At 41.1% G+C, this 14,427-nt stretch overlaps 1 protein-coding gene across 2 annotated transcripts in view; it reads right to left on the bottom strand.

The window, feature by feature from the left end:
• The window catches only part of CLCN2 (chloride voltage-gated channel 2), a 521,510-nt gene that overhangs the window by 192,726 nt on the left and 314,357 nt on the right, over positions 1–14,427 (bottom strand). For both annotated transcript variants that reach the window (XM_077487744.1, XM_077487745.1), the window contains exons 8-9: positions 6,284–6,409; positions 1,232–1,316 (exon numbers count right to left, since the gene is read on the bottom strand). In XM_077487744.1, the coding sequence (XP_077343870.1) occupies positions 1,232–1,316; positions 6,284–6,409 (211 nt within the window). The remainder of the gene's footprint in view (positions 1–1,231; positions 1,317–6,283; positions 6,410–14,427) is intronic.

The following is a 14,427-nucleotide window of genomic DNA, read 5'->3' as shown; positions in this document are numbered from 1 at the left end:
AAAAAAACTGAGCTGATGGATGCAGCATGAGAGGTTATAGCCAGTAGGACTGCCCCCGGGCGGTGCTGTGCAGTTTTTCTGTGTTTAATATGTTCTGCCTAGTCCTCTCCTAAAGGGGCGATATAACCCTAAGTTCAAGATGAAGTTGCTGTGTCCGTCAATGAACGAAAGCGAAATAAAGTTTATAAACATTAAGAACACAAATGCCCATTGTTCTGTAGCGTAAAGACATTCCCAGTAGAAACAGGGAGGTTGATTTACTAAAGCCAAATATACTGTGTACTACAAGTGCAGTTGCGCTAGATCTGAGGGGAAGCTTTGAATCGATGGAAAGCTTTGCTGATTTCTATCATCCAATAATGTGCAAGCAAAAATGTTTTTTTTTTGTTTTTTTTGCCTGCTCCCCTCAGATCTAGAGCAACTGCACTTACAGTACACAGACTATTTGCCTTTAGTAAATTAACCCCAGTGTGTTATCAAGTAAATTGCTGATAAAGGTAAGCCATCACACAGAATATAGTAGATTAAGTTTCAATGTTTAGTGAAACTGTAATTAAAAACGCCTATTTATTCAAACAGAAAGCAGAGAATCTGATAGTCTTTAAACTTTAACCCTTGATTAGATTTGACATAAACTGTTGAGATGGTTTATAAAAAGGCACAGAGTTTACTTTTCTTATTCTGATTTCCTATCTGCAGTCAACCCTTTTTTCATCTTTTGGTTCAACTGAACTGGACATCAATTATAAATAAAACATCAGGCTCCATCAGTGCCAGTGTTCAGCAGAATTCCTGCAGTTGTAGGTGTAGGGAGTGTAGAATGTTGGCATGATCAACCATATTCCCACAAAATGGTTAAAGGGACATACAACAGCTGCTTGTTTAAATAGCTGTTCACCAGACAGAGTGGGCTTCATTTTACATAAAAACAATAAACATGTGTTCAGCCATACTTAATTTTGCAGTTAAGATCACGTGACAGATAACTAGAGATTCATAGTGAGCTAGTTACCAAGTAATCTATATTTTTCAAACCCCAAGGGCCTAAGACACATATTCACAAGGCTACAAGCCATTGAATATTGTGAAAAAATAAATACATTTTTTCTGCCATACAGCAACCAGTATTTTTACCTTGTAAAGTACATCAGTCACAAAAAGTGTTTCATTGCAATAAGCAACCTAAAGATAAATACTGCAAAGCACCAATAATTCTATAGCTGACACTTACCCAATCACAGCAAAAGCTGGAAGTTCCTGCAGGTCAAAGGGAAAGTCCAAGCGAAAGCGGGTTTTAAATAAAGCGGTGATGGTCTCTGAAATAGAAGGCCAGTGAACTTTAAAGAAATCATGGAACTGGGAACATGGTCGAGTATAAGATGTCTCATCAGCATTGCCAGCCACACTTCTTCTGCTCATGGCAATTAATAACATTACAGCCAATGTCACCAACTGTCACTAAGCAACTCTATGAGATAGTTTTTATTAGGGCAATGCTTGCTCGAAGGAGGAACTAGAAGTAAAGATGATCAGCCAGGGAACAGGGCACAATTCCAGGCCTGTCTTACTTGATCTGCAGGCTCCTGTCAAAGTAATATACAACTAGGGCCATCATCTCTAGTGACTTTATGCTTCATGGCATTAGTGAGGAGAATGTTTTTTCTTCTTTGGTTGATTTTTGCAGTCACTGTTTTTTCATTGTGGTCATCAGCCATCAGCAGATCAGATGTGTCATATCATCATATAACACACAAATATACCATTGATAGGAATTATTATCATCCACAAGCAAAAACCTATGTAGACTTTGTCTGCTCTACAATACTGTGCATGCACACTTCCTGAGATATCAGGTGAACAGTACAATTCACAGGTGATGACAGGAAAGATTGCTGAAACAGAACATTTGAAGGAGACATAATCAGACACTGTTCATATTACTATCACGTCTCTGGAAAACACCACTTCTGGAGATATATATATATTTTTTAAATAAAGCTTAATGGGGTTGATTTACTAAAGGCTAATCCACTTTGCACTACAAGTGCACTTGGAAGTGCAGTCGCTGTAGTGCAAAGTGCATTTGCCTTTAGTAAATCAACCCCATTGCCTAATGATCATACTTTTCTGTTTCTGCTCATGACAATGAATGATTTGTGAGCAAGTTTTTCATCTAAAATAACTACCCATCGAAAGATGTTTCCAACATTAAAGGAGTGTATCGTTTTATACATGTTTTCTTCACACAAAATTACTGTAAACTAGTCAATATTTGAAACACACTGTATATGCCTTAACACGAATAAAAAAGGATTTTTGTACTTGTTGTAAAATTTGTTTCCTGCTTTTTTTTTATTTATAAATATAGGATTAAAAGTAAAATCGGAGGCAATTTATGCTGCCTACAGGAGGTTCTCAATATTGGCAAACAAAAAAAAAAAAAAAGAAAAGCTGTTGGCAACCAGAGTGTAAATGCCTCTCACTCCCATCCTGCATTCGATTTGTAAAAAAGTAAGGCTGGCCGCAGAGGGGGCGATTTTCTTTCCTGCAACCTGTGGTTGTAGGAAAGAAAATCGCTTGATTCCCCCCCCCCCATTAACACAGTCCGTGCTGATGGGAAAATCCTTCCCGCGGCTGCTAGCAATAATCGCATGTAAAATCCGGCATACTGGTTGCCCATACAGTGTATACATTTGAGCCAGTTCCTGCTCAACCAGCAGAGATTTGAGCTATCTATGGCTGGCTTGAGATTAAGAGTGGATCACAAAAACAGAGGGGTGGGAACCAAAATACAGATTTTACAGTATGTACAAAAAATTCTGTTTTCTTTATTGATAATCAAATGACACTGCATCAGAAATGCCCAAAGTTTGCATCAGCTGAGGCCTGAACATCCACCTGGTAAACTTTAAAGAACGTATGAACAGACAACCAGGTGGCAACTTAGCAAATTTGAGAAACAGATGCCAGATGCTAACAGGCCAAAGAACCACTAAGGGCTCCTTCAAGCAGTAGTAAAGTCTTGATATAGACAACAACAGTTTGATGAGGTTGGAGTACTACATCAACCTGTGCCAATTCAGAGCAAAAAATCTCCAGGATGCCCGTCATCAACATCCTGCAGAGTAGAGAAGGAAGGAGTTCCAAAGTAGGAAAGGCATATATTAGATGTACTGATCCTACAGAGGCACCAAAGGACTCACTGCTACTTGCAGAGGATTTCTGCATCTGGATAAAAACTGGCATGGGAGGTTCACGGCCCTCACGTAATGAAGATACTAAAACACCTCTGGGTAAAGAGCTCATTCCCCCATTGCAATGAATCCAGGCACTGTCTGTTGTGGAAGTCAGTTTGACAACTCAGGCTCAGTCCAGAACAGAAACTTTTCGACTCGTCTTTCTTCCGCAAGATTCCTGGTTCCTCTCGAATGATTGATATATACCACTACTGCAGCATTATGCAACTGAATCCTGCTTGGATAGCTTTGCAAACAAGTGGTTCAGCATTGAAGGGACAACCAGATCGATCAGTGCTCTAAAACGTTGATGGGGAGTTAAGATTCTTCCGACATCCTAAAACCTTGTACGGTCAGGGTGTTGAGACTTTTTCTTTAGGTTGTCAGGCTGGTATCCATCACAAGAATCTTTTAACACAATTGAGAGAAAGATTTCCATGTCTCCAGAGCTGGATTTCTGAGCCAAAAGAGGGCAAGGATAACTTGGTCTTGGCAGCCAGGAACATTAGAATGGCTCCAGAGATTGCACCTTCTTGTTACATACAGCCAGAATGTTGGGTTGAAATGGTCTGGAATGCAACTGGCAAACAAGACTAATACAAATGAGATTGGCATCAAGCTCAGAACTCTTATGAAAAAGTGGACAGTTGGATAGGTCCCGAACTGCAAAATATGGATCTGGGAGCAGAGTCTGGAGTTTGTCTTGTGGAAGAATAAGTTGGTTCCAGTGCTGACTTCTATAGGTTCAGTAATCAACCTTATGTAGAGGTCCAAAAAAAAAAAAAAATCTATGTCAAGTGAAAGTGACTTTTTCCAAACAGGAAAGACACCCATTCTGTGTGTCCAATTCCTCATGGGGCTAGCAGTGTAACCCACTTGTTTCAAATGTACTTCTGATCCTGTCCCCCATATTGAACAATAAAGAAATTATCTTCAGGAACGCCCTGAGATTTATTGAAACCTAATCAGTGCGAGGTATTCCCTGATGAAGTCACATGTCCAAGTGACGATACACGTAGGATTGGACTAGGAGGATACCGGAAGTGACGTCCGGAGTACGAACGTGGAGTCCGTTCGTTTGATGCTGTCGTTTTGCTTTTGTTTTGCCTATGTATTGCATATCTAAATGTGAGTACCCAGGACTATGTCCTTTTAGAATAAAGTTTAATTTTAATTACATACTTCACTATTGGAGCTCCTTCTTTTCTCCTATGGATATGAGTGATGGCTTATGACTAAGCACCTAGAAGGGACCACCTATATTACCTATACCACCTGATTGCTGGAAGTAATATCTGCTGTCTACCTTACAGCAGTGAGGTAAGGTAGTCATTGCACCTAGTGTGTGGACACCGATTGTTTGAAGAATCACGAGATCACCAGAGTTTTGCTTTGTGGTCACGGAGTCATTATATGCTGATGACACAGAGTGGATTCACATAGTGCATGTCTAAATATGGACTAATGTTTTTGTTATAGAAAGAGACATTGCCACCGCTATTGGATACTAATTATTTTATTGCACTTTATTGGATATTGATTATTTATTGTTTTGCTAATATTTGTTTATACATAATTTTTTATTTTTAGAATTTGTATATTTTTTATTTTAATTTTTACTTGATGCACTTTATGGATTGAATCATAATTTTGGATTTTCATCACAAACATTTTAGTTTTGTCATCGTTATGGGCACTGGATGCACTTTAGTCTAAAAGGATCCAACCGTCATATTGTATGTGATTGGATACTACTTAGATGGCACTTATTCACTTTTTGGAACTGCTACATGCAGCTATTTCATAATTATTTGTGCATTATTTATTAAGATATACATCTATATCTATAAATGTATTTATATTTCTTTTGTGTGGAGCGCAACACCATTTAACATACATACAGCTAATCAGTGCGTGGCCTCATTGGCTAGTGGAAACTTGAGGGAGGTGGGAGGAGCTGGATCAGTCCCAGAATGATTAGGACATTTTAGAGTATGTGGAAATTAGCATATTAGCACTTCCGACCACAAAATTCGTCAGATTTTTTCCAACGGATTTTGTCCGAAACTAGTGTTGCATACACACGGTCGGACAAAGTTGTCAGAAAATCCGATCGTTCGGAACTTGATGACGTTCGTTACGACGGGACTATGTTTGGGCTAGTAGCCAATAGCATTGGTCTTGTAATTTGATCTGAGCATACGTGGCACTTTGTCCGTTTGGAATTCTCTACAAACGATCGGATCATGTTGTCGGAAAATTTTATATCTAGCTCTCAAACTCTGTTGGTCGGACATTCCGACGGAAAAAGTTCGATGGAGCCCAAACACGGTCGGATTATCCGACAACACATTTTCCGTTGGAGTGTCCGACCGTGTGTACAAGGACTTTGTGTGCCCCAGGCTTGGGTCACTACAAAAATCTTCTAAAAAGATACTGGACGGTATGTGCAGGAACCTTAAGGCTTCTGCATGCCATTTCAATTAACAGTATGAAATGCTTAAATAACTGACAGGTGTACCTCAATTCTTTAGTTAGCAAGTAAGCAGTGTGCTATAAACAAACATCAGAAATGGTGTCTGTGCATGCTTGTTAGTGATGATATTGTCTGATGATACCGATAAGACCTGTCTGACCCCCCCAATCTCCTTCTTTCCCTCCTGCTCTATTCCCCTTCCTAGGCCTCTCTGTGTGGTTTGTTTACGGCCTATACTATTCTTGGATTTTCCATTCTTCTCCTTTCTTTGAAATTCACATTGTTTCTGTTATACTCTTGATAGCACTGATGGAACCTATTGCAGATTAAGTATACCAACTTTCTAGGTCTAAATACCATAATGGTCCTTCAGTCTTGTTTTTTCTTCAGCCTTGAACATCTTAAAATAGAAGATTTATATTGCTCCTGTTCAGAGTGTCCATTCTAGGATCCACAGTTGTACTGATGCATATCTGACTTGTTACCATATAAATCTGCATTTCCTTGTTAATACCAGTACTGTCTTTACTGGCTGTATATTTCCTAAATTAAAAAAATGCTATCTGCTTACCCTCATCCTTGTTCCACACAGCTAAGACACGGAATATGAAAGCGCTGAAGGTAGCAGCAAAGAAACCGCGCCAGTAATTTCTCACAGCAAAAAACGTTGAAGTGACCTCAATGCTAAACAGGACGCCTATATTTGTAAAGAACAAAAAAAGAATTTCAGCCTCATCAAAACATCATACACACAATTTACAGTGAGTGAGTAAACAAGTGAAAAAATACAAAATTATCTATTTAAAAGGTCTGCATTTCTATAGTCATTTAACATTTAGTCAAAACATTACCTCAATGCATCTCCTGCATTAAGGTAAAAAATAAATGTTACACTGGTTGCATCTCCCCTCACACCCCCCCCCCCCTTATCTAGATCCAGCACTGTGTTCGAATGCAGCAGCACTGCTCTCTTCCTCTCCTTACATAAACTCAGTAAGAGAAATGTAAGCTATTGGCTTCTGCTGCTGTCAATAAAATCATGTGGGGAGGGAGCATGGGGCAGGGCTAAGCTCAGGAGCAAGCCTGCCAAGTGTTCCACCATAGGAAGCGGCTTCCTATGGTAGCACACAGAGAAAGGGAGGAGCCTAGAGTGCCAGTAGGGGACCCAAAAACTGGAGGTTCGTTGCCATGTAATACCATGGCACAGAGCAGGTAAGTATAAACAGGTTTGTGATTTTGGAAAAAAACAAAACAACGTATAGCCTTTACAAATGGCATTAAACCCAAAACTAAAAATTTATTATTTTGCAGCTTACCAACCATTAGATGTGGTGGCTGCATCAGTTTTCTTTTCCTGGTCTTTTTTCACCTGGTGATCTGGCTGGTAAAACAACTCCTGTATTAGTGAAACAATTCTGCGTGAATGAGAACAGGAGGCACAGCAGTATTGTCAGTATGGGGGGGTGTAGTGCTAATGTATTAGATTTAGATAGATACACCAGCTCATACTCAGTAATCAGTTACAGCAAACCCTTGCTTCTTTCCTTTGGGGATAAAGGTTTTAAATAAAATAGTAAAAATAATAATAATCCCCTCTGCCAGTGTTAAGTGGCTTGTCTCATTCATGTAAAATAATACATTCTGCTGGAGAGCTTGTGCTTTTGCAAAACAAAAGGTTGGTAGCTGGATCACCAGATGAAAAAAGAAAGCCAAAAAAGGAAACCAATACAGCCATTACATATGAGAATTGGTAAACCTCAATATTAAATAATTTAGATTTTGGGCTTAATACTGCTTTAAGGCCACTAGTGACTGGCTCTTTAACAGTTTAATCTTTGAAAGGATACTCATCCTTTCATCCAAAATGCATGACATACATTTGTGTTACAACATTGGAATTACTTAAGAGATATTAAAGGCAGGTCCTAAAAAAAAAGATGTCAGCAACTGCAATGGTATATCCCCCAATACAAAACAGAAGTATATATGTATAAAGTTTCTTGTAATTAATAAATAGCTTATTTAGTGGGGGATTGTTTTTCTCACAAAAAACAAAACAAAAAAAATTTAGATTTTGGTATGGGTATATGGTATATTTAACCCCTTTACTACCAACGTATATTTATGAACAGTTGATTGGTGAATGTTTATCTTTGCGCTGTCATTTATAAATGGCACCCATTAATGTCTGTTATTCAAGCTGTCTGAAAACAGCTCAGATCAAACTCAGTTTGCATCACAGCGATCACAAATGTAAACCGTGTAGTGTTTACATCTGAGTGCCTTCCCCTTCCATCATTTCACTGCACAGGGAGGAAGTGGTATTTTATCAATGACGACTAAATGAAGGAAGGGATAAGCTGCAAGGGGTTTTAAGAAATTGTGAACTAATTTTCACCCCCTCCTCTTCTGCTGTCTCTATGTGACCTGTATATTAACTCTTTTCTTCCGAATGTACACATATATGCAGCCTCACAGAAATGGGTCTTCTTTCGTGGGGAAGCAAATATGCGTATCTGTGTTGCACAGTACGCTCCCAGCAAAAAGCATCAGTTCTGGTAACTGGGAGACCTGGTTCCTCACCACTTGATCACTGTGACAGACTCCGATTGGCTACCACAGTGATCAGTCACTGTACAGTCAGCACCTATTTTTTTCTCCTCTTGAATGGAGAAAAGGATAAATTGTATCTTTCTTTTTGCTAGAGGAGAAAAGTGTAAACAAAAGAATAAATAAAAGAACATACATTTAGATCAGGGTCAATGTTATGTATTTTAGGTAGGATTAAAAAAAAGAAGATGATTTTCTAACCAGTTCTGGACTGCCTTCCGCACATTTACTGCAGCAAGGTGGCCTAGCTGCATGAACCGACATGCCTGTACCTCGCTCATGCCTCCCGTCCCTGTGGAGATCAGATTCGTTACAGAACCAATCTACTGGTCCAGGCCAATGATATATGGCCTGGACCTGCTGATCGGTTCTGACGAACCACAGGATGTCAAATTATGCAAGCTCCTGGAGCCCTTTTCAGTTCCAGCGTGAGAGGAGATCTAATAGTGAGCAAAGCACTACACTGACACCAAGACACATAGATAGGCACATTTACCCCCCCCCCCCCCAATCCCCCCCAAGTTAACACTTTTGTTAAAGAAGTTTTTATTAAGAATTTGTACGCGTACAATATCATAAACAAAAACAATAAGATATGTATGAATGAAAAAAGTGACAATATTGTTTGGTACATATACGAGTCGACAATCTTGGATGGCATGCAGCAAGTAATTCTAACCAATACTATGATGTCATGCTTTAAGGCAGATGTCTGTAGGCTTGGTCTATTTAACGAATTAGTCTACTAAAAAGGGGAAAGTGCATTAGATCTCGAGATCCCAGTGGAGGGATTTAGTGTCACTTCAGAAAAGTTTGATGTCATAATGGGGAGAAGCAAATGTTCAGTTTGAGTCACTTTGTCGACCAGTCACCCCAATAGGGATCAGACTGTGACTGGAGAATTGGAAAAGGGATTAGATTCAATTTTCAAGAATACTTAAGGAATAGAACAATTTGTTGAGGTAATGATACTGCAGAGAAATACAAATTGAAAATAACTAAAAACATATTCCATAACATTGGGTGAAATAAATGCAGTCGAAGCTGCCTTCCAATTGCACATTCGACACTAAAGTGGTATCTGAGTAGTAAATCTAAAATGGGGCAAGGTAGGGGCGGTGGAAGGATGGTAATGTAAAAACATCGAATGGGATAGGAGTGTTCTGTATACAGCCTGTTCCGATATTGGAGAATGGGTAAAATGCTTCCACTGGCCTTTGTGGTTTGAAAATTCAAGTGGTTCATGAGAATGTAAACAAAACCTTTATATAAACAGTAGTAAAAGATAAAGAGAATCTAAAAAGGGGGGTCTAGGTGAGTAAGGAGAGGGGGTATGGAAATTAAAATTATGTTGAGTTTTCATAGCATGTAAGCAGATCTCGATATTCCTGTGTGGTGGTGAAATGTTGCCAACAGGACCACGTCTGTATGAATTTGGAAGGTGTGTCTTTGGCTTGATGTATCAGGTATTCCATTTTGGCTGTTTTGTGGAGTCTATCAAACCAATCACGCATGGTTGGGGGGGCAGATGATCGCCATTTCCTGGGGATGCACATGTTTGCAGCGGCTATCATGTGCATAGTGAGGGATCGTAGGTAGGTACGGTTTGGTTTTGCAGGGTAGTGTAATAGGAATTGTGCAGGCGTGTATTCAAGTTTGTATGTGGTGATTTTTTGTATCAAATGGTGGACTTTCTTCCAAAACGGTTGGATCTTATGGCAGGTCCACCATATATGTAACAATGAGCTGATTTCAGTGCCACATCGCCAGCATTGCGGTGAGAGGAAAGGGTAAATGTGGTGGAGTTTAAGAGCTGTGCGGTACCATCGTGAAATTAGTTTATAGGCATTTTCTTGCGCAGAAACGTTCAAGGATCCTTTGTGTGTGATGGTAAATATTGTTTCCCAATCCTTATCTGTGAGGTTGATAGATAAATCAGTGGACCATTTCGTCGTGGTCGGTTGGGGAACAGTAATCCGTAGGTAAAAGAGATAAGGTGTCTATGGGGTTCTGAGTGTTGGCACATGTCCTTAAATGGAGTAAGAGGTCGGGACCACTCCAATTTTGAAGCTTACGTGTCGAGGTAATGTTTAATTTGGATATAGGTCCAGTATGAAAATGTGTTTGGTCTAAGCTGGTTCGAGAGAGTAGAGTATGAGAGCAGTTTGTCATCTGTGAAGAAGTGGGTAGCCCGGACAGGCATGTGTGGCCATTCAATCTTCAAAAAGGGAGCGTGTAGTCCTGGTGTAAAAGCTGGGTTCATTGCGAGGGGAGTCATTGGTCCGTTTATCGACGAGATCTTGTATTTTGAGCATGCCTTTTGAAAAACGGAGAGTGTAGGGTAAATCAAAGGGTGTGATTTAAAGATAGCTGGAGTGTGTTCATTCGGTATCCATGGTGTCTGAGCTAGGGGGATGTGGGATAGTGAATTTTCTAATTGGACCCAATCCTTAGTGGAAGCGTGTAGGTTCCAGTCCAGAATTCTTGTCAAATGTGCTGCCTGATGATATTTTTCGATATCAGGGAGGCCGAGACCACCACTGAGTTTAGGAGATGTGAGCTTGATATAGTTTAGTCTAGGGCGAATCGGTCCCCATATGAATCTAGTGCATAATGTACGATAGGTTGAGAAAAACGTGGGCGGTAGTTTGATAGGAATCGTCTGGAGAAGGTATAAAACCCTCGGGAGGACGTTCATCTTAATTATGGCCGTCCTACCGAACCATGAGAAAAGTCCAGACGACCATTTCTGTAGGTCATTTTGGATGTTGCGTAACAGGGGTAGATAATTGCCATCATATAGGTCGGTTAGAGATGCTAGTAGTTGGATGCCTAGATAGGTGATGGAATGGGTGTTCCACTTAAACGGGAAGTTGAGTTGGCATTGGGAGTATTGTTGAGGGGTTAAAGTAACGTTTACGGCATGAGATTTTGTGAAATTAATTTTGAGATGGGAGATTTGATTGAATAGGTCCAGTGTTTTCAAAAGATTTGGAAGTGTTGTCAAGGGCTCTGTAAGGAATAGGAGAATATCATCTGCAAAAGCAGCTAATTTGTAAGTGTGATTTTGTATTGTGATTCCTTTGATATCCGGATTCGCTCTGAGACATCGAAGGAAGGGTTCTAAGGTGAGTACGAATATAAGTGGGGATAGAGGGCAGCCTTGTCGCGTGCCGTTGGATATGGGAAAGGCGTCCGACAGGTGGCCATTAATGTGGATTCTTGCAGTGGGCTTGGAGTAAAGCATGAGAATGTATTGGAGCATGCGGTCAGGAATGCCAAAGGCTTTCAAGGTCTCTGACATGTAATCCCAGGCCACTCTATCGAACGCCTTTTCCGCATCCAACGCCAAAAAAAAACCCTTTTTGGCCAGCTTTGTTAAGCCAATGGTGGATGTTAAGGGCTTTGAGGGTATTATCCCTCGCTTCCCTGCCCGGGATAAAACCTACTTGGTCGAGGTGTATAAGGTCAGGGATTAGGGGAAGCAATCTGTTGGCCAGTATTTTAGCGTACCATTTTAGGTCTACGTTTAGTAGGGAGATCGGTCTATAGTTGGGAACTAAGAGGGTCTTTGCCGGGTTTGGGGATTACCTTAATGTGTGCTGTTAATAAATCTCTAGGGGGTGTAGTAGGTGTTGCATATGCATCAAACGTGGTGGTAAAAAAGGGTGTCAATAATTGTTTAAATGATTTAAAGTAACCGACAGTCAGGCCATCAGGCCCTGGACTTTTACCAACTTTTAACATGTTTAGAGCTACATCCGCCTCTTCTACAGTTATAGGTTTGTTGAGATCTTGGGAAAGGGTTTCTGAGATCGCAGTAGGGCCGTATTGTGCGAGAAGGTCTTTTATCATGGATTTTTCGGTCGGTGGATGTTTGGATAGTTTGAGGAGTGTAGGTTATATAATTTAGAGTAATATGACAGAAATTGTTGAGCTATATCCGGGTTGGACGTAACTTTACGTCCCTGTGGGTCTGTGATAGAGTGGATGGTTGTGGTGGATTTTTTGGAATGTAGGGCTCTAGCTAGGAGTTTGCTAGCTTTATTGCCAAATTCATAGAAGCTTTTTTGGGAAAAAAGATATTTGCATTTAATTTGTTTTCCTAATAATTGCGACAATTCCTTCCTGGCAGTTATTAATGAGTCAAGGGCATCTAGGGCTAGGGTCTTTTTATGGAGGTTTTCTAAGGACCTAATTTTTTGGAGTAAAGTTGTTTGATGTAGCTCCCTGAGTTTCCGTCTTTTGGAGGCCGCAGCAATGAGTATGCCCCTAATCATACATTTATGTGCTTCCCACTTAATTTGTGGTGAGGTGTCAGAGGTGTTATTTTCCGCAAAGAAATGTTGTAATCCTGTTGTGACGTCTGAGACAATAGTCATGTCAGTAAGTAGGGAAGGATCTAGTTTCCATGATTGGGGCCTGGGATGTGTTTCAGGAAATGTTAGGCTTATCGAGATTAGGTGATGGTCAGATAAGTACATAGGATCTATAGAAGCTTTTTGAAGATAAGGGAGGGCTGATTGGGATACAAAGAGGTAATCAATTCTAGAATATTTGGCATGCGGTGGAGAGAAGGTGGTGTAATCTTTGCCATCTGGGTAAAGTGTGCGCCACGTATCATGGATTAGGAGCGATTGTAGTTCAGATTTAATGGCCTTTAGGGCGGTATATGGTAGAGAAGAGTTACCATTCGATGTGTCAACTAGGGGGTTCAGTGGGGTGTTGAAATCACCACCTAGTATTAGTGTACCTTCTTGGAAGTCTACCAGGCGTCGTGTTAAGTCGCGAAAGAAGGGCACTTGTCCACTATTCGGGGCGTACAAATTTACCAGAGTGAGTTTCAGATCGTGATAGGTACCCGTAAGGAAGAGAAATCTGCCCTGATCATCGGTACATGAGTCCGTAATTTGGAAGGGGGTTTGTCGGGCTAAGAGTATGGAGACTCCTTTAGTTTTCCATTCTGTACTCGTTGAATGGAAGACAGTGGGGTACTGAAAGTTGTGGAGTTTTGGAATAGAGTTTGTGCGGAAGTGGGTTTCCTGTACAAATATTATATCTGCACGGTTGCGTTTCATATTGAGAAGGAGTTGTGATCTTTTTTCGGGTATGTTTAAACCCTTAACATTCAGGGAGATAATCTTTAGTTGTGGTACAGGTGGTTGCATCGATTTGGTAGCCATTATGAGTTAAAGAGGAGCTGCACAAAAAAAAAAAAATATTAAAAGCCAGCAGCTACTAATATTGCAGCTGCTGACTTTTAATAATATCACACTTACCTGTCCCAGGTTCCAGCGATGTCGGCGGCAGATGACGAGCGATCGCTCGTCTCGCTGCAGCCACCGCCGCCATCCTCTGTCAGGGAATCGGGAAGTGAAGCAAGAGGGCTTCACTGCCCGGTTCCCTACTGCGCATGCGCGAGTCGCGCTGCGCTGGTTCCCCGCTGTGTCTCTGGGAACTGTGTTTCCCAGAACACAACGGGGGGGGCGGAGCCATGCGGCGGTGGGCGGAGCCATGCGGCGGTCTGGCCGGAAGTGGGTGCAGTTACCTGGATTATCCAGGTAACTGCACCCCCCTCCCCCCCGAAAGGTGCCGATTGTGGCACCGGAGGGGGGGAGGGATAATACTAGCGGAACTTCCCCTTTAGGGTGAAGAACCACTTTAAGGTGGAAAGTATCCTCAATGAAATTATTTGGAGTGGCCAAATGGGTGGAGGCAGTCCGGGAGTTTGATTGTCAAGGCTGAACTTGGGGTAAGATGGATAGTCAGTTATTCGGAATCCAGAACACTCCTAAGTATATTGTTGGGGAAGGGTATGTGGGGCAGGGGGGTGAAGAATGGATAGGGGTGGTGTGGTAGGTAATAGGGAGACCGGCTATAGGTGAGGACCAGCTCACCTATACAAGTGGAAAAGGGTGAAAGCCAGAATAGATCAGTGGTGACTAGAATATATGTGGTGAGAAAAAAAGTAGCAGGACAGTGTACCACTTCGTGGGAGGTGGTTCGGTTGAAAAGAGGTGTGTTCCTAGAGTAGTCGTCAGACTGTGAGCCTAAGAGCTATGATAGTCAGTGCAATTTGGGGAGAAATTTGATATTTAGAGTATA

This window comes from Lithobates pipiens, unplaced genomic scaffold (genome assembly GCF_037356315.1).
Source record: "Lithobates pipiens isolate NorthernLeopardFrog02 unplaced genomic scaffold, aLitPip1_a1.2 Scaffold_18, whole genome shotgun sequence".
Classification (NCBI taxonomy): domain Eukaryota; kingdom Metazoa; phylum Chordata; class Amphibia; order Anura; family Ranidae; genus Lithobates; species Lithobates pipiens.
The sequence above is the reverse complement of the archived record's forward strand: the minus strand, read 5'-3'. Positions and strand labels throughout refer to the sequence as shown.